The 24369-nt window shown below is 36.2% G+C and overlaps 1 protein-coding gene and 1 long non-coding RNA gene across 2 annotated transcripts in view; one reads left to right on the forward strand and one right to left on the reverse strand.

Annotated features, from left to right (window-relative positions):
- Positions 1–17527, reverse strand: part of ERICH2 (glutamate rich 2) — an 84967-nt gene extending 67440 nt beyond the window's left edge. Inside the window, exons 1-2 of the mRNA XM_031960479.1 lie at positions 17391–17527; positions 17254–17299 (exon numbers count right to left, since the gene is read on the reverse strand). Of these exons, the coding sequence (XP_031816339.1) occupies positions 17254–17299; positions 17391–17398 (54 nt within the window). The 5' untranslated portion in view covers positions 17399–17527. The remainder of the gene's footprint in view (positions 1–17253; positions 17300–17390) is intronic.
- LOC116422448 overlaps positions 1–24369 on the forward strand; it is a 43380-nt gene that overhangs the window by 6482 nt on the left and 12529 nt on the right. The gene's annotated exons all lie outside the window — the stretch shown is intronic.

A 24369-nucleotide genomic window follows, 5' to 3' on the forward strand; every position in this document is an offset into this window, starting at 1 on the left:
GTTTGAACCTCTGGGAGTAAAGGCTTAAGCTTTATGCAATTACCAGCTCTGCCATCTTAATAGCCCTGTTCTTGGGGGTATATGGGTTGATTTAGTATATTTAGATAAATTCATATATTAATTCTAGGGCTTATTATGGATATTGGCCCTATTTCTCTTGTCCTTTCGTACTGGGAGAAATGAATTTACAGATAGAAACCGACCTGGATTTCTCCGGTCTGAACTCAGATCACGTAGGACTTTAATCGTTGAACAAACGAACCTTTAATAGCGGTTGCACCATTTGGATGTCCTGATCCAACATCGAGGTCGTAAACCCTGTTTTCGATATGGGCTCTCAAATAGGATTGCGCTGTTATCCCTGGGGTAACTTGTTCCGTTGATCAAAATATGGGTCAATTACTGGTAATATTACACTTAGATTTGTTAATCTTGGTTTTATTCATTCGGAGGTTCTTTTATGCTCCGAGGTCACCCCAACCAAAGACTATAACTCATAGATTATACATGTTATTCCAATAGGTTAAATATTAGTATTTGTTGAGTTATACGACTTAAGCTCCACAGGGTCTTCTCGTCTTGTATAATTATCCCCGCCTCTGCACGGGAAGGTCAATTTCACTGATTGGGAGTAAGAGACAGTTGAACCCTCGTGGTGCCATTCATACTAGTCCCCAATTAAGAGACAAGTGATTATGCTACCTTTGCACGGTCAGGATACCGCGGCCGTTAAAGTCATGACTCACTGGGCAGGCAATGCCTCTAATACTGGTAAGTGCTAGAGGTGATGTTTTTGGTAAACAGGCGGGGTTCGTATTTGCCGAGTTCCTTTTACTCCTTTTAATCTTTCCTTTATATGCACACCTGGGTTGGGTTAACAAAGTATATAATAAGGTACTAGTATGTAGTTATGATTATTTGTTTGGTTAAGTGTAAGCGGTTGTTCCGGTCGTATATATGCTTGTGCAAGGAGAATACATTCAGGTTACTCATATTAGCATTATATCTTCTAAATAAGAATAGAATTGTCCAATATAAAATAAGGGATTTTGATTAAATATGGGAATTAAGTATTGGATAAGTTTGAGCTTTAACGCTTTCTTAATTGATGGCTGCTTTTAGGCCTACAATGTTTTGTGTTGATTTCATTATCCTCTATGAAAGTTTGTCTACATATCAAAAGAGTTGTCCCTCTTTTGAGTAACATTTAAATTTAAATGATGTTTATGGGTACTTGAATTAAATTTAAAGTTGAACTTAAATTCATTTTTTGGACAACCAGCTATCATTAAGTTCGATAGGCTTTTCACCTCTATTGTAAAATCATCTCACTGTTTTGCTACACAGACGAGTTCGTTCTGTCAACTGTTCTACAATAGCTCACTTAATTTCGGGGAGGCGGGCTTCAATTCGTTTTGTCCGGTTTGACTAGCTAAATCATTATGCAAAAGGTAAAAGGTGAAAACTTTGCTTTTTATTGCTTGTAGGATGAAGTCTTTCAACGTTCCCTCACGGTACTCTCTCTATTGTGCCTATATATTTGTCTGTTCTATCGCCTATACTAGGGCTGATAAATGTTTTGTGGGTGTAATAAATAGTTTAAATGTTGTTTGTAGGACTAGGTCTAGCTCAAAATGGTCAGGATTAGCTGAAATCTTTTAGGTGTAAGCTAAATGCTTTAGTTAAGCTACATTTTGGTTGTCCAAGTACACTTTCCAGTACACTTACCATGTTACGACTTTTCTCCTCTTTTTGGTGTATTGTAATTAGGTATTAAAAGTTACTTTATTGAGGAGGGTGACGGGCGGTGTGTACGCACCCTATTGCCTATTTCAATTAAGCTCTCTATTCTTAATTTACTACTAAATCCTCCTTCATGTCTTTATTTCAGTTGACAATTCGTTATGCTCTAGTATAGAAAATGTAGCCCATTACTTCCCCCTTCATATGTTACACCTTGACCTAACGTTTTTATGATTTGATGATTTTGCTCACTTTGGGCCCCTATTGGGGTGAGCTGACGATGGCGGTATATAGACTGTTGAGCGAGAAGGGGTGAGGTATATCGGGGTTTATCGATTATAGAACAGGCTCCTCTAGGAGGGTCTAGGGCACCGCCAAGTCCTTTGAGTTTTAAGCGGTTGCTAGTAGTTCTCTGGCGAGTAATTTTGTTATTTAATTACCTAGGTTTACGGCCAAGCATAGTGGGGTCTCTAATCCCAGTTTGTACCTTAGCTTTAGTGTCTTCAGCTTTAGTAAAGTCACGTAAGTTGTGTATTTTAGTATCAACTAGGGCGTATTACAGCATAATTGAATTTTAGCTTTATTTGTTTGGTTGCGTGCTTAAACACCCTTTACGCCGTGTTTCTGTTAATTTGGGTTAATCGTATGACCGCGGTGGCTGGCACGAGATTTACCAACCCTTATTTATTATGATTTAGTCAAACTTTCGTTTATAGCTCAATATTAGTCACTGCTGTAACCCGTGGGGGTGTGGTTAAACAAGGTGTCATGGGCTGCTGTTTTAGTGTGCCTGATACCAGCTCCTTTATACTTTAATGGAATTAAAAGGGCATACTCACTGGGTTGCGGAAACTTGCATGTGTAGGTCTAATAAAAATTAACAGTAAGGCCAGGACCAAGCCTCTGTGCTTGTGGAACTGATTAAAGTCCATCTAAGCATTTTCAGTGCTTTGCTTTGCGTTAAGCTACACAAACAGTGAGTTATGAATTTTAAAATTTATCAGAAATTTTTGAAAATTTTAAGTTTGTATACTATGTCAGTATTAAATTTATTTTAGGTTTTTTTCGTTTTTTTTTTTTATAAAATTAAAATTTGGAATAGAAAACGGTTGTATGTATGATTTATAAAATATTGGGGGGTATTGTTGAAGAATTTATATAAGTAGAAGTTTGACAGTGAGTAGTGGCGGGCTAGATTTAGTTAGGCCCAGTTGTTACTTATGTGTTTTTAAAGCCTATTTCTCCGAGGTATTTAGTTACCATACTAGAGGACTATCATCCGGTTTTGGGGTTTGACGGAAGCGATAAAATTTAGTAAGGGGGGTAGGGGGGTTTAGTGGTAGAAAACTTTTATAAATATATTTGTACTTGTTGTTGTCTTAAACACACGCACACACACACATACACACATACACACACACATACACACACACATACACACATATACACACACATACACACATACACACATACACACATACACATATACACATACACATATACACACATACACACATACACACATACACACATACACGCCTACCTATACAAAAACTCCTCTGACTGTACTATTTTAGTCGAAAGTGAAATATTGCGGGGGGGGGGGGGAAATATAAACTCATGTCTAATGAGGTTGTTATATAGTATGTCTATCGATCATTGATTATATGTGTAAATTAATTGATATTTATTATATTTCTTAATATCTAAACAATATATATATATCTTGCTTCTTATTAATATAATGTCTAATCATCATTCATATATCAACACCATGATGGAAATAATCGCGTGTCCGAAAAGAGTTCTCAAGTGATGTCCGTTTGAAATGTCGTTGGTCTTGTTATGTAAGTCTGCATTTTTAATGGTGTCCCGCAGGCTCCCGCCCTGCTGATAAACCACCCCCAAATTAAAAACTACCTAATGCCGTAATGATCACTGGAGATGCCGCGATATGAGGTTAAATAGTACTGTTACCATCACAAATGCCTCGACGAAAAGCATGGTTTAGCTGAAGTAGGAACGAATGGGTCTGAAGTAGCAACCAGTAGCCAGTCGTGGGAAAGAAGGTTCATCCACAAGTTATGGGCTTGCTCTGAAGGATATTGTATCTTCAGATGGCGGGTTGCTGATCTCTCGTGAGTTGAGGATTAAGGTATCCATAATGGTGATGATCTGCTAGAGGAAATAGTTTTAGTGGTCTTGATTCATGGAGTTAATGTCTATGTACGCCAACATTATATGTCTTATGTAATATATACATATTATGTATAATGTACTATTATGAGTTATATTAGTAAGAGATATGAATGTATTAATTAATTATACGAATGTGTTGATTATTCATATTTCTATGTATATGTCATATATATATATATATATATATATAGGATTTAACATATATTTCTACCATGTTTAACATATATTTTAACATGTTTTAGCATGTATTAGATTACTTGCCAATTAGGGGAAGGGATAAAGGAAGAGGGGAAATTGGAATACAAAGTTTTGCAAAGATTAAATGATGAAGAATTATCCATACATATGTTTTAAAAAATAAAAAGCTTTTTTTTTTAAAAAGAAAGTTTATGCCAGAAGAATAAAAGCTCTTGGAAGTGCTAGAAGGGTGTGATTCTAGTAAGTTACAACTGCTGTCCAAGAAGCAGAGGTGTATCCAGGTATCAGTGAAGGTGCAGTGTTCTATGAGCAAAGCAAATTGGACTAGCTCAGAAGAAATGCAAGATGCACAAAGCTAGAGAAGTTATCCCAAATGTTCATAAGGACTACTTGTGTATGACTTGTGCAGAGCATTCTGAGTTCTTACTGGTCTAATCAGCCATAGTCAACTGTTATAGAGTAATGTCATTCTGGTCCTCTTCACAAACTAAGTACAACCAACCAACTAACCATACAAAGTCATGAATTATTTGCTCATGACAATCCTTGGAAAAAAATATCCCTCAGTACCATCCAACCCCCTTTAACTTTGACAGGTACCATGACTAATTAGCAAAAAGGGAGGGGGGCAGAAGTTTTGGAGAATCACAATTTCCAAGCACTTTTAACATAACTACTGTGACTAAATGGGAAGGCATGTTCAAATGATCTGGTCACCACTGTATTGAAGTACTTAACCAAATATTTATTTGCATCATTTTTCTTTTTAAATCTTTTTAAACAAAGTTACAAGGAAGGTACAGCTAAAATGAAGAAAGCCTCACAAATTCCCATAAAATAAAATAATGAAGTCACCAGAGTAGGTTTTATTGTGTGCCCAAGGGCAACAAGACATTATTTTATGGGACACTTGGTCAATTGCACTATTCATGATAACTACTTGCTGACTGATGAGTCTAAGCTAAAAGACCATGATAAAGATAAAGCAGCTTAAACAAGAACCTCATAAAATTCTTCAAACTTAGTGTATACTTTTATATTGGCTTCAGTACAGTGGGGGAAGATGGTGAAAAAAGAAAATGTTGGAAATCATGGTTTATGATCAAGAAAAAATGAGAACAAAGACTCCAAGTAATCCCCCAAATTCTTTTGCCTCTATAGTTGGAACACTCTAAAAATATTTATTAGTAATTTATTAACATTTTGTATTAAACTTCAATAAAACTAACTGAATTTGCTTCTTAATAATTAAATTTAACAAGTATTTATTATAAACTAATATCTAGCACTGTTTTATGCTTCAGGGATGAAAGGAAGGATATATAAAAAGTACATTGTCCTGAGGGGCCTCAAGAATTTAGCTGTACAAAATAAGCCTCATATATATAAAAGTTAAAATCAGTAGGTATTAAGTGCCTATTATCTGCCAGCCTGGGAAGAAAAAATAAAATTTAGATAGTCCCCCAAAGAGTTTATGTTCCACTGGAAACAATTCAGATAAATATATTATTAAATCCTACATCGTGTACCAGAGACAACTAATATAGAAGCTCATTTGTTTGCTTTTGAAGGAAATAGCAAGATCACCTGAAAATAGGTTCTCTATAAAAATTGGTAGTTATTTCTACTTCTATAATAGAAGTTAAAGAGACTTTTTACCCTTCATAAGCCTTTAGAACAGTATACTCTTTTCTATCAACTATTTAGAATACCAGATTTTATAGGTATTGTTAGGTCAAAGAGTATTGTGTGATTTTATAGCCCTTTTTGCACATAGATCATTTCTTTTGATGATTTATCAGTTGGGAGTTTTTTTTTTTTTTTTTTAATAAATTTGATTCAATTCTCTATCTGAGAAGTGAGGCCTTCATCAGAGAAATTTGCTTCAAAATTCTTTTCACAATGAAAAGTGCTAATTGTATTTCTCACTCATTTATTCTATTACCTTTCTCATATATCAGACTTTGTGAGAAATATGGAACACTAGAAAAAGGACTAGACTGGGTAATCACAAGACCTAAATTTTCAAATCTTGGCTCTATTACTTACTACATTGTATGGCATTGGGCAAGATAGGTAAGGAACAAGCACTTAGTAAGCACTTACTGTATGCCATGAATTGTGCTAAATGCCTGAGGTACAAATGGAAGCAAAAAAGAAGGCAGACCTTTCAAAGAGCTTACATTCTAATGGAAGAAGACAACAACAACAACAACAAAAAAAAAAAAAGGGGGGGGGGGAGGGTGTAAGGGAAGGATTGGAGGCCATAGAGGCAAAGTCTTTAGAGTAAAAAGCATAGCCAGAACAGGAAATTAAATATGGTCTGTCTGAGCTTGCCCCCAAAATGGAAGCCTCCAAGATTGTTTACCACTGGGAAGAGGAGGAGGCTGGAATGGCAGAAGGAAATTATCGGGTAAGAAGATCCAAGGTTCTGAGGAAAGATCCAGGGTGAGAAAGCAGCTGTCATAGCAGCAACAGAAGCAGGGACAATTGGAGAATAAAGATGGAAGTTCTGGGCAAATCATTTTATTTCCTGGGTGTCTCAGTTTTGTTTATAAAAAGATAGGGTTTGGGCTAGATGACCTTTTAAGTTTTCTTCTAACACTAACTCTGAGCTCTCAATCTTATGAAATCTGCTTATGGAGCTATCATCATGATGTTGAATTCATCCTTCTACCTTCTACCTGCTTCTACCTTCTACCTTCTAACCTGTTTCATTCCCTCATTGGCCAATCTATTTCTCTTCCTCAAGCAAAGTAAGACCTCTTATGGCTGTGTTCCTGATAAAACCCGTCAAATTAAGTTGAAACATTTTCTTTAAAATAACCTGGTTTGCAAGAATGAGCCATCATGGTTCCCAACACAGAATGGACAACTAATATTCAAGATAAAAAACAAAAAATAAAAAAAGTCATTTATTCAGCAATAAATGTCAAGTCTTATAAGATGAAAAGTAATAGAAATAAATGTGAAATTTTACACTTAGGTTAAAAAACTCCAAACATTGCAAGCAGAAAATGAGGTGGCTAAATAATAGTTCATATGATAAAGATCTGGAGATTTTGGGAGAGTTAACAAATTCATTGAGTCAATAGTATGGCCAGCATCCCAAAAATTGACACAAACTCAGGTTGCATTAAAAGAAACAAACAACCCAAAGGGAAGTAATAGACATGATATACAGTGCCATGGAGCACCAGGGGTTCGAATCTATGGGCTGTAGTTTAGAAATGCCAATGAGAAGTTAATATTTGTTTAGAGGGTGATCAAAATAGAGAAGGAACCAGGGATCACATGTCATTAGGATCAGTTAAAGCAAGCAAAGAAACTCAGACGAGATGACTCTTCTGGGCCAAGAGAATTTTCTTCAAGTATTTCAAAAGGGAAAAGGAATTATGTCTGTTCTAATTGGTCCATTTGGGTCACTTAAAGTCCTTCTACTTGTCTGTAGATCTCAAACTTTCAAAACCAACTAACATATATAATGTTTTCTATATGGCCTTAAATTCTTGACTCTGGAGAGGAGTTATTAAAGGTCACAAAGCTAGGCCCTGAATTAATAAGTGAAGAAAAACCTCCCTGGTTAATATGCTTTCTTCCAGACACAGGTTATTAGATTATTTGTCAAAATAAGCCATCCCTCTCTCATTCCAGACCCACCCAGCCTGTCCCATTAGAGATACTGATAAGAATCTCATAAGCCATAGTCACAAGTGAAATACCTTTCTTTGGGAGGCAGACTCAAGATAGCAGAGTCAAGGCAAATAACTTTAAATAAGACTCAAATTTTAGAGTATCAGAACCCACTACAAGAGGGAGTAGAACAACTTTCCAGCCAAAAACAATTAGGAAGTCTGCTGGAAAGATGTGTTTCCCTAGGCTGAGAGTGCAGCACCGTCCTGGCATAGCCCTTGCCAGCACTGACCAGTTCCCAGAAAACCAGGATCGGCCCTTGGGAGCCAGTCAATCAGCAGTGGTGGCAGCAGCTTTCACAGATGGTGAGGGCCTCAGACAAGCGGTCAGAAAGAAGCTACAGGTTTCTTCTCGCACTGAGACAGGTCTCTGTTGCTTTTCCCATACACAGATTTGGGATGCAACCCTGCCTCAGAGTCCCAGGGTGAGGCAAGGAGCATGAGCATTTAGAACTCACAGCCAGATTGGATCAAAGACCTTTCTTACAGTACTAGGGCAGAAAAGAGTGCTTGTGGTCCCTCAAAACCAGAGAATAGGCCAGGAGAGTAATAAACACACTTCTCCTTAGATCAGATCACCTTGGAAGAACTGAAAACTAGGTCCCTAGGAGGATCGCTGAAAATAGATGCAAACCCCCCACAAAGCTAGAGACAGTGCACTCTCCACCCTGGAAACAGAGTTCTACTTTAACAAAGAATTAAAAGCTGAGTAATAGGCTGGGAAAATGAACAAACCACAGAAAAAAAAGACTCTGACCAAAGAAAGTCACTACGGTGACAAGGAATATCAAAATACACAGGAAAACCTCAAAAGGGATTCTGAAATTCAAGTAAGAGAAGTAGAAGAATAATTGGGAAGAGAAATGGGAGTGATGCAAAAGGAAGTACAAAAGGCTAATGAGGAGAAGAATGCCTTTAAAAGCCTTGAAAAGCCAAATGGGAAAGGAGGTACAAAAACTCACTAGGAGAACTAATTCCTTAAAAATCAATTGAGCAAAGAGAAGGTAATGACTATAAAAACCCAAGAAACAAAATAAAACCAAAAGAATGAAAAAAATAGAAAATGTGAAATATCTCCTTGGGAAACCAATTGATCTAGAAAACAGATCCAGGAGAGAGAATTTAAAAATTATAGGTTTACCTGAAAGCCACGATCAGAAAAAAAAAAAAAAAAAAAAAAAAAAAGCCTGGACATCACCTTTTGAGAAGTTATCAAAGAAAACTGTCCCAATATTCTAGAACCAGAATGTAAAATAGAAATGGAAAGAATCTACCAATTACCTTCTTTTTTTTCCTGAGGCAACTGGGGTTAAATGACTTGCCCAAGGTCACACAGGTAGGAAGTGTTAAGTGTCTGAGACCAGATTTGAACTCAAGTCCTCCTAACTTCAGGGCTGATGCTCTATCCACTGTGCCACCTAGCTGCTCCTACCAATCTCTTCTGAAAGAGATGCCAAGATGAAAACTCCTAGGAATATTACAGCCAGGTTCTAGATCCCCCAGGTCAATGAGAAAATACTGAAAGCATCTAGAAAGAAACAATTCAAGTATAGTAAAGCCACACTCAGGATAACACAAGATTTAGCAGCTTCTACTTAAAGGATAAGAGGGCTTGGAATATAATATTCTACAGAGCAAAGGAATTAGAATTACAACCAAGAAATATCTTTTCTTCATAGAATGAGGGTTTTTTCAACTGGTCCCTTCCAATTCCAACTCAAGATGATGAAATCACAGAAGGGACCAATAAAGAAAAATCAAATGAAAGAAAACAAAACATATGGGGCTATAATTAAGACTAGCTTAGAAAAATGGATTGTTCATCAAAAGTAAGTTGGAGCAAAGGGTGGTTTCATAATGAAGAATAAAAGCATGTTAATACCTTGCAGACTTAATGACAATTTATCATTGGCATTTGGTCAAATCTGTGACCAAAATAAAAGATCTATTGTATATTAATTTTTTAAAAGGTACAAGAAGTTATAAAGTTTATTTACTAATTTTAATTTGTATCAAATGATTTGCAAGCCAATGTAGCCTTGCCTTCTAAAAACTGAACTTGTAGAAGGCTTAGACTATTAGTGTTATATTCTATGGGGTGCGGTTGTACCATAGGAGTCCCTAAGTCAAAACAGATATATATATCCTTCATATGTCCTTCATGGTTGATTTGAATTTTCATATAACTTAGTCATTTACAATTACTCTTTGAACAATATTGCAATTATTGTATACAATGTTCTCTTAGTTATGCCCATTTTACTCATTATTTCATGCATTTCTCCATATTTTTCTAATATCAAGCTACTTCTTACAGCACTATGTATGTATATACATGTGTGTATGCATATATACACATTTACATATGTATATATTCCAAAACAATTATATACCATAACTTAATTCAGCCACTCCCCATGGATGGACAGCCCTTCAATTTCTAGTTCTTCCCCTCACAAAGAGATATGCTATAAATATTTTAGAACCTATATATTATTTTCCTTTTCCCTTAATAACAGATCTAATAATGGTGTTGCTGGGTCAAAGGGTATAAAACATTTTTATAACTCTTTGGGCATAATTCAAAATAGCTCCCCAAAATGATAGATCAATCCACTATTGTTTTAGTGTCCCAATTTTTCAACATTTGGCATTTTCTTTATCATGTGAGCCACTTTAGGTGTGAGATGGTACCTCAAAATTGTTTTAATTTGCATTTCTCTAGTCAATGATTTTTTCATATGTCTATATTTAGCTTTGATTTCTTCCAAAAACATGTTGTTTATGTCCTTTGACTATCAGTTAATTGGGAACAACTTGTTCTTATAAATTTTACTCAGTTCTCTCTATATGAGATATGAGGTCTTAATCTGAGGAACAGTTCGTAAATTTTCCCCATATTTTCTGCTTTCTTCCTAATCTTGGCTACATTTTATATGTACAAAATGGTTAAAATTTAATGTAGTTAAAATTATTCATTTTGTATTCCACAGTGTTTTCTCTATTGTTTATTTATACATTCTTCTACTAGTTATAAATTTGATAGGAAATATGTTCCACACTCAACTTTTATCTCAATTTACTTATATCTCTCTTTATCTCTAGGTCGTAAATGTATTTTGAGCTTGGTAAATGGTATAAGATGTGGTCTATATCTAGTTAATGACAGACGGCTTTCCAGTTTTCCCAACAAATTAAACAAAATTTTTTTCCAGCAATTTTTTTAAACCAAATAGTGAGTTCTTATCCCAAAAGCTTAGATGTTCAAATCATCAAATGCAAGGTTGCTATAATCATTTACTACCATGTATTATACTCTATTCCACTGATCCACCATTCCATTTCTTAGTAGCATATATTTATTTAAAACAAAATAAAAAGAAAAAACAAGTGGAAAAAGAAAGAAAAAGAAAGTAAAATTTAAAAACATGACATTGTCATGTGCCCAGCAAAGGATTCAAAATATGTAAAAGTACATTTCCATTTCAAAAAAGCATATATAATAATAGAAGAGATTTTATATTTGTGACTGTCCATCTTTTCTTTGCTTCCTTGTAGATTATTCTTCCATTCTTTGCTGTGTATGTTTTAATTTTTTTTTTCTCCCTTTCATCTAACCCCCCCAAGCAGGTTATAGTGAAGCATGGGTATATATATATTTTTTCATACTACACACATACATATACCTATATACACATATACATGCATATACACATACAAATATATGCATACATATTTACATATATGTAGATGTATTTAAAATATTAATATAGCTGACATATAATATAGATTTCTCTCTTAACTGAAACATTTAAGTTTTATTTAAGTCAGACTTTGAGATCAATGATTACTAACCCTACTTTTTCTAATAAATTTTACTCCTTATCCTTGTTAATGATTGTGTATATTTTTTGTTTCCCAAACCTGCTAACTTTTTTACTTCAATTCTACTTAATTTGCCCAGTTATTAGTTTATCTCTCTCCTACCTTTGGATCCTTTATTTTCTCCCCCATCCTTACCTCCATCTTTATCCCCTTTCCATTAATGTACATATCTTGTCCCACTGCCATGAATCTACACACCCTTCGATACCCCACCTTATCCTATTCCCTTTCCCCTATTTCTTTATAGATATATTATGAATATTATATATATCCTATATATCTATAAATGAAACATGCATGTATTGTTCCCTATTTAAGCCATTCCTAATGTAAGTAGGCTTTAAGGAGATTGTCCACACCTCTAATGCCTCTGTGTTGGTTTTTCCTCTGTACCTCATTATAGCCTAATTGCTATTTTACCTTTTCCTAGGCAATTTTGCTTTTTTAGAGTCAGATCATACTCAATTCTTTTTTTTTTTTTTAATTTAATAGCCTTTTATTTACAGGATATATACATGGGTAACTTTACAGCATTAACAATTGCCAAACCTCTTGTTCCAATTTTTCACCTCTTACTCCCCACCCCCACCCCCTCCCCTAGATGGCAGGATGACCAGTAGATGTTAAATATATTAAAATATAAATTAGATACACAATAAGTATACATGACCAAAACGTTATTTTGCTGTAGAAAAAGAATCAGACTCTGAAATATTGTACAATTAGCTTGTGAAGGAAATCAAAAATGCAGGTGTGCATAAATATAGGGATTGGGAATTCAATGTAATAGTTTTTAGTCATCTCCCAGAGTTCTTTTTTCTGAGCATAGCTAGTTCAGTTCATTACTGCTCCATTAGAAATGATTTGGTTGATCTCGTTGCTGAGGATGGCCTGGTCCATCAGAACTGGTCATCATATAGTATTGTTGTTGAAGTATATAATGATCTCCTGGTCCTGCTCATTTCACTCAGCATCAGTTCATGTAAGTCTCTCCAGGCCTTTCTGAAATTATCCTGTTGGTCATTTCTTACAGAACAGTAATATTCCATAATTTTCATATACCACAATTTATTCAACCATTCTCCAACTGATGGACATCCATTCAGTTTCCAGTTTTTAGCCACTACAAAAAGGGCTGCCACAAACATTCGTGCACATACAGGTCCCTTTCCCTGATCATACTCAATTCTGCCCCAATCTTTCTTTTGAACTATCCAATTTGCTGATGTAAGTCTTAAAACATATGGTTTATATTTCCATGTAAAAAACAATTTGTCCTTGTTGAGTCCCTTGAAATTTATCTTTGATATTGTCTCTTATATGAAAAATTTTCTACTGAGTTCAGGTTTGATTGAAACAAAGTCCTGAAAATCTGCAAGTTCAATGAATGTCTTTTTTTTTTTTTCCATTCAATATTATGGTTAGTTTTGCCAGATATATTTTTGGTTGCAGACCTAGTTCTTTATATCGCTGTACATAATATTCCAGATTGTGACTTTTTATTGTGGCTACTGATAAATCCAGTGCAACTTTAATTGTACTCCAGAATAGTTGAATTGGAGTTTATTTGTTTCTTATAGAATTTATTTTTTGATCTGGGAGTTTCAAAATTTAGCAATAATATTTCTATGTATTTTCCTTGCAAGATCACTTTGAGATGGTGATTGCTAGATTTTTTTTCTATTTCTACTTTCCCCTTATATTCTATTATTCTAAGAAACTTGTCTTTGACTACTTCTTGTATTATTGTTTCAAGGTTCTTTTTTTTGGTCACAGATTTCAAGTAGTCCAATTATCTTGTTTTCTCTTCTTAATCTGTTCTCTAGAACTACTGTTTTTCTTATGTTTCACATTATCTTTTTTTTTTCCTTCTTTAAGATTCTGGATTTCCTTTTCTAATTGGTTAACTTTTTTCACAATTGTCTTTTTTTTTCAGATCGTTTTTTAGTTTTTCTTCAATCATTTAATTTTTAAAATCTTTTTGAATTTTATAAATTCTCTCTACGCAGGGAACCATTTAACGTCACCCTTTGAGTTAAAAGTTTTTTTTTTTTTGTTTTGTTTTTTTTATCTTCACTGTCCTCTGAATGTGAATCTTGGTTTTCCCTATTCCCATATAGTAAGTTTCTGATGTTAGGTTTTTTTCTTTGCCTGTTCATTTTTTTAAAAATGAGAACTATTAGTTTAAGTGCTTCTAGTCCTAGAGCTGGGATGGTGCCTCTGGCTTCATTTCAGCTCTCCCCTCTGGCCTGAAACACCAAACCCCTTTTGTAAGTATCCACAGCCAGCAGTATTCCTGCCCCACTCCTTTTGCACTCACCAGGTATGCTGGTTTCTTCTCTCCCAGGGCCGTTTCAGCAGTGCAGCTGGCTTGGTATTCCTAATCAGCAGAGGTTCCCTCTTGGACTCAAGATACCTCTCCCCTTGGGGTGTTATATAGTTATTGTTGATTTTTGTAGGTTTATTTTATATCATCATTGATAATTTTGGCACATAGAGGGCAATCAGGATGTTGAGGACAGTGAGATTACCTCACTGTCAGACCAGATGAGGGTAGGTGGAAGGTCTCCACCTTCGGAAGAGGTTTTCAAACAAAGGCTGGATGCTCTATTGTCAAGTGCTATAAAAGGAGCTCTGGTTCACAAATGGACTTACTAGTTGCTGAGGCTTCTTTCAAACTTTTTAACAAAACAATCCTGTTCTGTAAAACCTCAATTAGCCTGTCCTTTAAGAGAAAAAAATGAGGTCATTACATTTTTAGCTGAAATACCAAGACAAAGAAATAAACTGTAGCAGGGGTTGTTTTTTTTTTTTTCCCTGAAGCAATTGGGGTTAAGTGACTTGCCCAGGGGCATGCAGTTAGGAAGTATTATGTGTCTGAGATCAAATTTGAACTCAGATCCTCCTGACTTCAGGGCTGAAACTCTATTCACTGCACCACCTAGCTGCCCAGGGGCTCAGTTTTTAAAGCAACTTCGAAAGAATGTCTTTGGACTCACAGATTTCAATCTCTTCCAACTGTAATGCTCTTTATTTAGGATTCAATATCTCAAAAGATTGGAAGATTGGAAAAGAGAGTTACACTCTACTAAAATAGATCGCAACTCCTTCATATCTTAGTAAACACTCACAAATTGCTGTGCTTAAAAAAAGAATTAACCATCAATTGATGGCCAACTTTTTGGTGATCAGTTCTTTTGAATTTGCCTTGGGTGGTCCTCTGAGGGTAAAGGAATAGTTCACAAGCTACTTGAAACCTTTGTTGGTTGGCAGGCAACAGCCTTAAGTTTTCTTAATGCACAGACTTTTAAGAACCCAAGTTCACCTCCACATTATAGAGATCAATTCAGGGTGGGTCTTTGCAGGCAGTCCAATACTTTCAACTCTTTTTGCTTTTTAAAACCCTTTGCAACGTGGTATCATTACCATTCCAACCTCATTTTACATTACTACCTGATCTGTGAGCCAATAAAATTGGCCTTTTCTCCTGTATATGGCGATTCATTTCCTACATCTATATCTTTACATTGAAATGTACTTGCCTGAAATGTAGTCCCTTCATCCTCACTTCTATCTACTAGAATCCCTCATTCATTTCAAAATGCATCTCAAGTATTACTTTCTATGTGAAGTTTTCCTGATCCTCCCTCAATTGTTAGTGCCCTTTCTTCCTAAGGTTTGTTGTTCAGTCATTTTTTAGTCATGTCCAACTCTCTGTGATCCCATTACTTGGCAAAGATACTGGAATGATTTTCGATTTCCTTCTCCAGTTCATTTTACAGATGAGGAAACTGAGGCAAACAGAGTTAAGTGGTTTGTCCAGGGGAACACAGCTAGTAAGTGTCTGAGATATGATCTGAACATATGTCTTATTGACTGGACCACCAGTTCTCTACTGCATCACGTAAATGTCTCTTTTCTTGTAGATATTTAGTCAGTATATAATTGTCTCACCAGATAGGATCTAAACTGCTTGGGAGCAGTGTGTTTCATTTCCTGTTTTTGTATACCCAACTCCTAAAGACTGGCAAATAGTAGGCACTTAAGTGCTTCATGATTATCATGCCATTCAAAATAATTTGGATACTTCATGATGCTGAAATTTTAAGAATTCAATTATGTTCATGGTATTCCATTATAAGGCAAGAAGTTAGATGAATTTACAATAAGGATAGAAGATAAAAATAGTCTTTTGGTGAACTCTACATTAAGCAGATTAGCCAGAATACCTCAATTTTCGAGGCATCTGAGTTTATGGAATTTTTATTGTGTGTCCAAAAGCAAAACTTAAAGTGAACTAAGAAGATAAAATATGAGGTGGAAAGTAGAAAGTGACCAGATTAGAAAAAATCAGGATATCATTTTTTTCCCCAAGTTTTCATATATTCCACTTATACTTCTAGTCAGTGGATTGGATATCCAATTGGATATTATGACTACAATTAGTAGAAAACAAAACATCTATCTAAAAAAAGCAAACAGATTTTGCTTCTAGGAAGTATGTTCTAAATTTATTCAAAAGAAAACTAGTCTGATACCATTGCTGGAAAACACAAACCACCACCAATAATAATAAACAAATTCTCCTAGAATTAGAGTTCAAGGGGTACAAATTAGTTTTCATAACCAAATACCCACATCCTCTGTAATATTATTTAGGTCTAAGGTCTATTACAGTCTTCTAAAAATTCGATGTCTTTTTTTTAAGTAACTAAAATGGACTCATTAGTTTATCAAGTATTATTGGAAATAGAGGGAAGAACAGTTCCTATTCGTGTCCATTTAAAATCTAAATAGGAAAAAAACTATGATTTTAAAAACAGAAGAGACAACGTTCAGTTGTGGGAGTGTGCATTATATAAAATTGAGAATAATTTGTTGTGGAGAGGCTGAAGTAATAGGACGAAGGTATTGGATTTGGAATCACACAATTTGTATTTTGGATTTAGCCCAAGACATTTAATTTCTCGGAGACCGTTTCCTCTGTAGGGATCTACCTCAAGGAAAAATTGGTTACGTTCAGTCCTGTCTCCATAAGGGAGTGAACAATCAGCATCATTTCTAACTTACAAATGGAATGGCCGGTGCGGATAGAAGGCTGCGCTTTTCAAGAATTTAGAATGTCTCTGTTATAGAACTAGAGCTTAATGGAGCTGAAAGGGGCCAGGGAGACCACAGTCCCAACCCCTTTCACTTTACAGGTGGGGCCGCCGAGACCCAGAAAGACAGAGGTGAAGTCCTAGAGTCACAGGCTCTTTGGGGGACTTGAACCCTACCCGACACCTCCCAGCCCAAGGCTTTTTCAGGAGTCAGAGGTGGGGGGAGCTGGGAGGGAGAGAGAGAGCAGTGCCCGACTTCTTGGTGGTTTTAGGTGAGCCCCACAGGGCGGGACGCCTAGCAATCAGAAGGCACTTCATAAAATCTTGCGGAACTAAATTGATTTTTTCCCCTTCTCGCTTGCTTAACGCCGAAGTTAGGTTGGGGTCGAGGAAAGGGAGGTGTAGAAAGCTACCCCAAGCTTCGGCTTCACTCTTACCTTAGAAAGCACCGTCCTGGAAGCCCCGGAGCTTCGAGAAACGTACCTACAGCGAGGGGAAGAGAAGTTTGGGGGATAAGCCGCAGAACTCAGCAAGACCGGAGGAGAGAAGGAGAAGGGACCCCAGTTCTTCTTACCGGCTCATCTCCCCCTCTTCAGTCGCCAGGTGCCTTCCACCCAAAGAGAAGGAATGACCCGCTGCCCCCCAGACTCCACCCAGCCGGGGCGCGCTCCAGCCGCCCGGCTCTCAGAGCCCAGCCAGAGAAACATTGAGCAGCCCTCTCTGAGGCTGCCCGTTTCCTAGGCAATCGCCGCGTTCCACGGGTGAGCCCCGCCCATGGGGGGGCCAGGGAGAGGGGCGAGGGAGAACCGGCGGGAGGAGGAGGGAAGAAACCTAAGGGGAGGGCCAGGCAAAATAGAGGGGGGACTGGATCAAATAAAGGGGAGCAAGAGAGAAAACGGGAACGGAGGAAACTTTAAGGGGCCAAGAAAAGGAAACAGGAAGCGAGAGATCAGGGGGAAGAGGAAAAGAGAAAAAGAAAAAGAGAAGGGGAGAAAAGGGGGAGGTGGAAGAACAAGGAGGGAAGGAGAAATAGGGAGCAAAAAGAGGAAATAAAGGGGAAAGAAAACAGGAAAGAGGAACTAGAGAGAAGTAGAGTATACGGGAAAAGAGGAGGAAGTGAAGGGGAGAAAAATTAAAAAGGGGAGGAAGAGGAGGCATGAGGGAGGAGAAATGAAGAGGGAAGAAATGTTGCTCGAGGAAAGAAAACGAGAGGAAGGCTGTATTGAAGGGATCCTTGGGTCATCGATGTGCAGTGAAAGGACCCTGGGAACGGTCTTGTTTTGTCCCTTCTTTGTTTTAGTGAAGGGGAAACGGAGTTAGAGGAATGGAAGGACTTATCCCAGGTTCTACAGGTAGTCGGAGTGACAGTCACATGGCTACAGATATCTGCAAAGGGAGAGAAGGAGGAGTAGGGGAGAGTAGGGAAGGAGACGAAGAGAGAAGGGAAAGGAGAGGAGAGAAGAGCAAAGAAGGGGGAAGAAAGAGAAAGGAAAAGAGAGGAGGGGAGAGAAGAGAAAGGGAAAGGAAAGGAGAGGAGGGGAGAGAAGAGAAAGGGAAAGGAAAGGAGAGGAGGGGAGGAGACAGGAAAAGAGGGGAAAGGAGAAAAGGGTAAGGAAAGCAAAGCCTGGTAGATCTGGGAAGGAGGCCTGGACTGCAAAAGGGAAAAGCAACAGAGGGACACAGTGCCTGGCACATAGTAACTACTTAATAAATGTTTGTATCTGAGAGGCTGTAGAGAAGGAAGGTTTTGCTGGCAAAGAAGGGACTTAAACTTGCTCAGCTCTCTGAGAGTAAGACTAACAAATATACTCTTGTAGAAGGGCTGAGTCTAAGTTGCAATGAAGGACCAACTGTAGTAATGCAGGCTCTGCATCCTCTTACATAAAGAAAAATAGCAGACATTCCCATTTGCTAAACTTATACCAATATATATCATATTGCCAATAATCATATGAAATAAATGTTTAGTACTGTCACAAAATAGGATTTTGTGAACCTATTTGGAGTTTTCTTGTCAGAGATGCTGGGAAGGTTTGTCATTTCCTCCTCCAGCTTATTTTACTGATTAGTAACTGATGTAAACAGGACTTGTCTAGGATCATACAGATAGTGTCTAATGCCCAGATGTGAATTCAGAAAAATGATTTTATTTACTGCTCCACTTAGCTGTCCCTATGAAGTATATAGTCTTGGTGTTATTTCTACTTTATAAATGAGGAAATTGGAATCAATAGGTTAAGTGACTTTACCTATGATCATAAAGTAGTAAGTCTCTGAGATGGGCTTTGAAATGAATTTCCAGACTCCCAATTTCTTACTAGACTTGCTTTTTTCACCATAAAGTAAAAGCAAAAAGGCTGAAAGAAAATGTGCCCTTTGGGAAATTTATCAGGAAAAAAATAAAAAACAAAACCGACATCAGAGGAAGAACATTGTTTTCCTGGAAATTATCATGCACAATTTTTTTTCAGTTCGTACTTTTAATACAGTGAATCACTAGTTTTCTAGGCCTTTGGGTTTTCTTTCTTTGGGGCCTTGCCTTTAACCAACCCATTTGGCTGCTAATTAGTCACACCACCAAGGGGTAGAGTAGGTGTAGAAAGAGGAAATTCTTGAATCAATCTTCGTATTATTAGTTGTTAGCTGTAAGAATTTTTAAAGGTGAGGAGATTACTTCCAACAGTGGTGTCAAACTCAAATAGAAACTACAGAGAAGGATCCTGGGTGGGCTGAAAGTTGGATAAGAAACCTCACGTTAGCATTATCTGTATTCTACTGTATTTTTATTTTGTTAGATATTCCCAATAATATTTTTAATCTGTTTCTAGGTAGTGTTGTGGGCAACAATATGGTTGGCTTATAGCAACAAGACCCTTCTAGGAGGTTTGTAAGGTCAAAACTATTTTCATACTAATAATAAATAATTTATAATGGATAAATATTGATAGATATAACTCATGTTTCCTCAATAATTCTTAAGTGTAAAGTAGTCCTGAGACCAAATCTAAGAACTACTGAGCTAAAGAATTTTGATTATCCATTATTTTTATCCCCCATTATTATGGGAAATAAGTATGTACATTTCTAGGAAATAGACCATAGGTATCTGAAACTACTGCATTTGAGGACTGTTTGCAAAGATGTATTGCTAGGATAGAAATCAGTGAGGTTGCTACTGGGTTTGAATCCATGAAAAGTTTAAGTCTATGAAAAGTTTGAGTGTAAATATTTTATTCCACTCTTAACCTTCTTTCAGAGCAACTGCCCACCCATATTCACATTTTCTTTATAATGATAAACATTGGGTGGAAATGTTTCAAGATCATAGTAGAATTGCTGATAACTTTGAAAAGACAAGGCCAAATTATCACCCTGCCTTCCTCAAGTAGATTGTTTAAAAATTTAATTTGGTTAAACAAAGTTTTATCTTGTAAAATAAGCCAAAAAAGAATGTTCCATTACATTTGTTTTTCAGATCAGCAAGGTAAGGCAACAGGCATTTATTAATTATTTACTGTATGCCAGGCATTGTGCTGAGCATTGAATTCAAGGAGTACACAAATCTAATGGGAGAGATAACATGCAAAAAACTATATACAAACAAGATAAATCCTGGAATAATTGGAGGCAATCTCAGAGAGGAGGCATTAGCATTTTGGGAGATCAGAAAAGGCTTCCTGAAAAAGGTGGAATTTTAACTGAGAGTGGAAGGAAGAGGGGTTGAGGGGAATGAGGACACTGAGGTGAGAAGGCAAAACATTACTGAAATGGAAGAAGGAGGGGAACACAGCCAGTGAAAATGCTCAGTGGAAGTAAATGGAGTGTCTTGTGCAAAATGGGAACATACAGAAATGTTTCGCATAACTTCATGTATACCATCTGGAACTCAAAGTTTAAAAAACAAATATAGAAAATTGTTTTACATGTAACTGAGGGAGATAAAATATTAAATTTCAGAATGGTAAAAAAATCTAAAAACAAATTTTAAATGTGTTCTTGAATTATTATTGTCATGCTAGTAAATAATAGAAGAAATTCTTGACAAGTCTCTGCTTTCCTTATTCTATCCTTTTAAGTATAACTTTAAAATTTTTTTTTTATAACTTCATATGTGCTTTGTCAATGGGGAAGTAAGGAAGAGAATCTGCAACTCAAAGTTTTAAAAACAAATGTAAAAATTGTTTTACATGGAACTGAGGGAAATAAAAATATTAAATATCAAAATGGCAACTATCTGAAAAATTTTTTAAAATGTGTTCTTGAATTATAATTGCTGTTAGTAAATAATAGAAGAAATTCTTGTCTCTGCTTTCCTTATTCTATCCTTTAAAGTAAACTAAAAAAGTGAACAAAGCTTCTTACTACCATCATGACCCCTAATCAAATAGTATATAGCAAATAGCAATAGATCACAATTGTCTTACAAAGTATTAGATTAAAAATTTTTATTTACCTTTTTATAAGGAAGGAACTAATGAATATTGATGATATGAAGAAAGGAGTATTTCCTAAATAGGAACAAGATCTAATAATTGTACAAGTGTGAAAATCACTTGTCTTCACACTCATAATTTTTTAAGCATAATAACAACAGGGTCATCAATAGACATTTCTTATGCACCTACTGTGTGGCAGGCCCCATACTAAGTACTGAGACAAAGCAAAAACTAGTCCTTGCCCTCTAGGAGCACATAATTCAATAGGGGAGAGTCAACATGCAAGTTAACACTGCCTCAGTTTTCTCATATGTAAAATGACCTGGAGAAGGAACTGGAAAATCACTCCAGTATCTTTGCCAAAAAAATCCCAAATGAGATCATCAAGAGTCAGATGTGAATGGATCACAACACCATGCAAAGAATTCTGTGCAAACAAGATACACAATTTCAGAGGGAAAGTATTAACATTGTGGGAGAGGAGGATCTTGTAGAATGTAGGATTTTAGTTGTGACTTGAAGGAAGCTAGGCAAGTCAGGTGGCAGAGATAGGGAGGGAGAGAATTTCATGCATGGGGTACAGCCAATGAAGATGTACAGAATCAGGAGATAGAATGTCTTGTGCAAAAAATTGCAAGGGTTGTTGGATCCGAGGGGCAAGTAAGTGGTTCAGTAGATAGAGAGCTTGACTTAGAGTTAGGAAGACCTGAATTCAAATCCTTGGTAGTTATGACTCTGGATAAGACCCTTTACCTCAGTTCTTCCATTTCCTTATTAATAAAAAAAAAAAAGGACTAATAATAGCACCTATTTCCCAGGATTGTTTGTGAGAATAAAATGACATAACATTTGTAAAATGCTTTGCAAATCTTAAAGTATTATAAATGCTAGCTAGTAATAGCAGCAAGGTAGGAAGGAACCAGGATTTAAAAAATCAAACAGAGGGGTTTATAAATTTGATTCTGGAGATAATAGAACATTACTGGAGTTTATTGAACAGGGGTTTATTGAATGGTTAGGCCTGTTTTAGAAAGATCAATTTGACAACTATGGGGGAGGATGGTCTGGAGTAAGAAGAGACTTTTGGCAGAGAGACTAATGAGCAGGTTATTTCCATAGTCCAGGCAAAAGTTAATAAGGTTATGCACCAGGTGATGGCAGTGTCAGAAGACAGAAGATGTTAAGAAGGTAGGAGAACAAGGATTATTATCCCCAATTTGGCAATTGATCAGATGAGGATGAGGGAACAGTCAGAGAGAGGTTAAGTGATTTGACCAAAATGCTTTGATCTTAGTCTGGGGAAATCACATTTTTAAAAAATATTATTCTTCTGTTTCTAAGTTTATAAAATAATATTCTCACTTTAGCAATTTCTGATAAAATTCTGTCCAATTAGAGTAGCAGTTTCAGTTGTGGAAACATATTTTTTGAAAGTGTATTTGAAAACTGAAAATATGTTCTAGACTATTAAAGGATCCTTTCTTTAACTCCCAGTTTGAATAAAAAAGAAATCATTTGATTAAAAATGATAGCCAAAAATGCCTTCCTCAGTTAGGAAATGTTAAGGATATTGATTCATCTAAAAGATAATCTCTTCTCTATCTCCTGAAGAAATCTGATTAGGGTCCACCCCATGAGAAAATCCAGGAGTATGCTGGAATGGACTTCTTTAAGATGGCTAAATTTTCCTTATGAGCTTCAGAAACATTACAAATCAACACTTGTTTAACTTTGTTGGTTGTCTAGACTTAAGAAAGTGATAAAGAAAATGTTAATAATGAAGATTAAACTTTAAAATGTGTCCTATATACTTTTTTTTTTTTTCCTGAGTTGATTGTAAAATACTAGCACACTTGTTTCTATCCTACTCTTTAGGGCTCCCCTACAGCCTAGGTTCATTAATTTGAGGGGCATAGGAAGATACACAGACTTGGTTCAACTTTTGAATGTTAACCCAGAAATTTTCTATTTTGCGATCAGTAATGATCTCTAGTTCTTCTTTGGAGATCATTACTGATCACAAAATAGAAAATTTCGATTATACCAAACTGAAAAGTTTTTGTACAAACAAAACTAATGCAGACAAGATTAGAAGGGAAGCAATAAACTGGGAAAATATTTTTACAGTCAAAGGTTCTGATAAAGGCCTCATTTCCAAAATATATAGAGAATTAACTCTAATTTATAAAAAATCAAGCCATTCTCCAATTGAAAAATGGTCAAAGGATATGAACAGACAATTCTCAGATGAAGAAATGGAAACTATTTCTAGTCATATGAAAAGATGCTCCAAGTCATTATTAATCAGAGAAATACAAATTAAGACAATTCTAAGATACCACTACACACCTGTCAGATTGGCTAAGATGACAGGAAAAAATAATGATGATTGTTGGAGGGGATGCGGGAAAACTGGGACATTGATGCATTGTTGGTGGAGTTGTGAACGAATCCAACCATTCTGGAGAGTAGTTTGGAACTATGCTCAAAAAGTTATCAAACTGTGCATAGCCTTTGATCCAGCAGTGTTACTACTGGGATTATATCCCAACGAGATTATAAAGAAGGGAAAGGGACCTGTATGTGCACGAATGTTTGTGGCAGCCCTTTTTGTAGTGGCTAGAAACTGGAAACTGAATGGATGTCCATCAGTTGGAGAATGGCTGAATAAATTGTGGTATATGAATATTATGGAATATTACTGTTCTGTAAGAAATGACCAACAGGATGATTTCAGAAAGGCCTGGAGAGACTTACATGAACTGATGCTGAGTGAAATGAGCAGGACCAGGAGATCATTATATACTTCAACAACAGTACTATATGATGACCAGTTCTGATGGACCTGGCCATCCTCAGCAACGAGATCAACCAAATCATTTCCAATGCAGCAGTAATGAACTGAACCAGCTACGCCCAGAGAAAGAACTCTGGGAGATGACTAAAAACCATTACATTGAATTCCCAATCCCTATACTTATGCCCACCTGCATTTTTGATTTCCTTCACAAGCTAATTGTACAATATTTCAGAGTCTGATTCTTTTTGTACATCAAAATATCGTTTTGGTCATGTATACTTATTGTGTATCTAATTTATATTTTAATGTACTTAACA

This window comes from Sarcophilus harrisii, chromosome 3 (assembly GCF_902635505.1).
Source record: "Sarcophilus harrisii chromosome 3, mSarHar1.11, whole genome shotgun sequence".
In the NCBI taxonomy this organism is placed as follows: domain Eukaryota; kingdom Metazoa; phylum Chordata; class Mammalia; order Dasyuromorphia; family Dasyuridae; genus Sarcophilus; species Sarcophilus harrisii.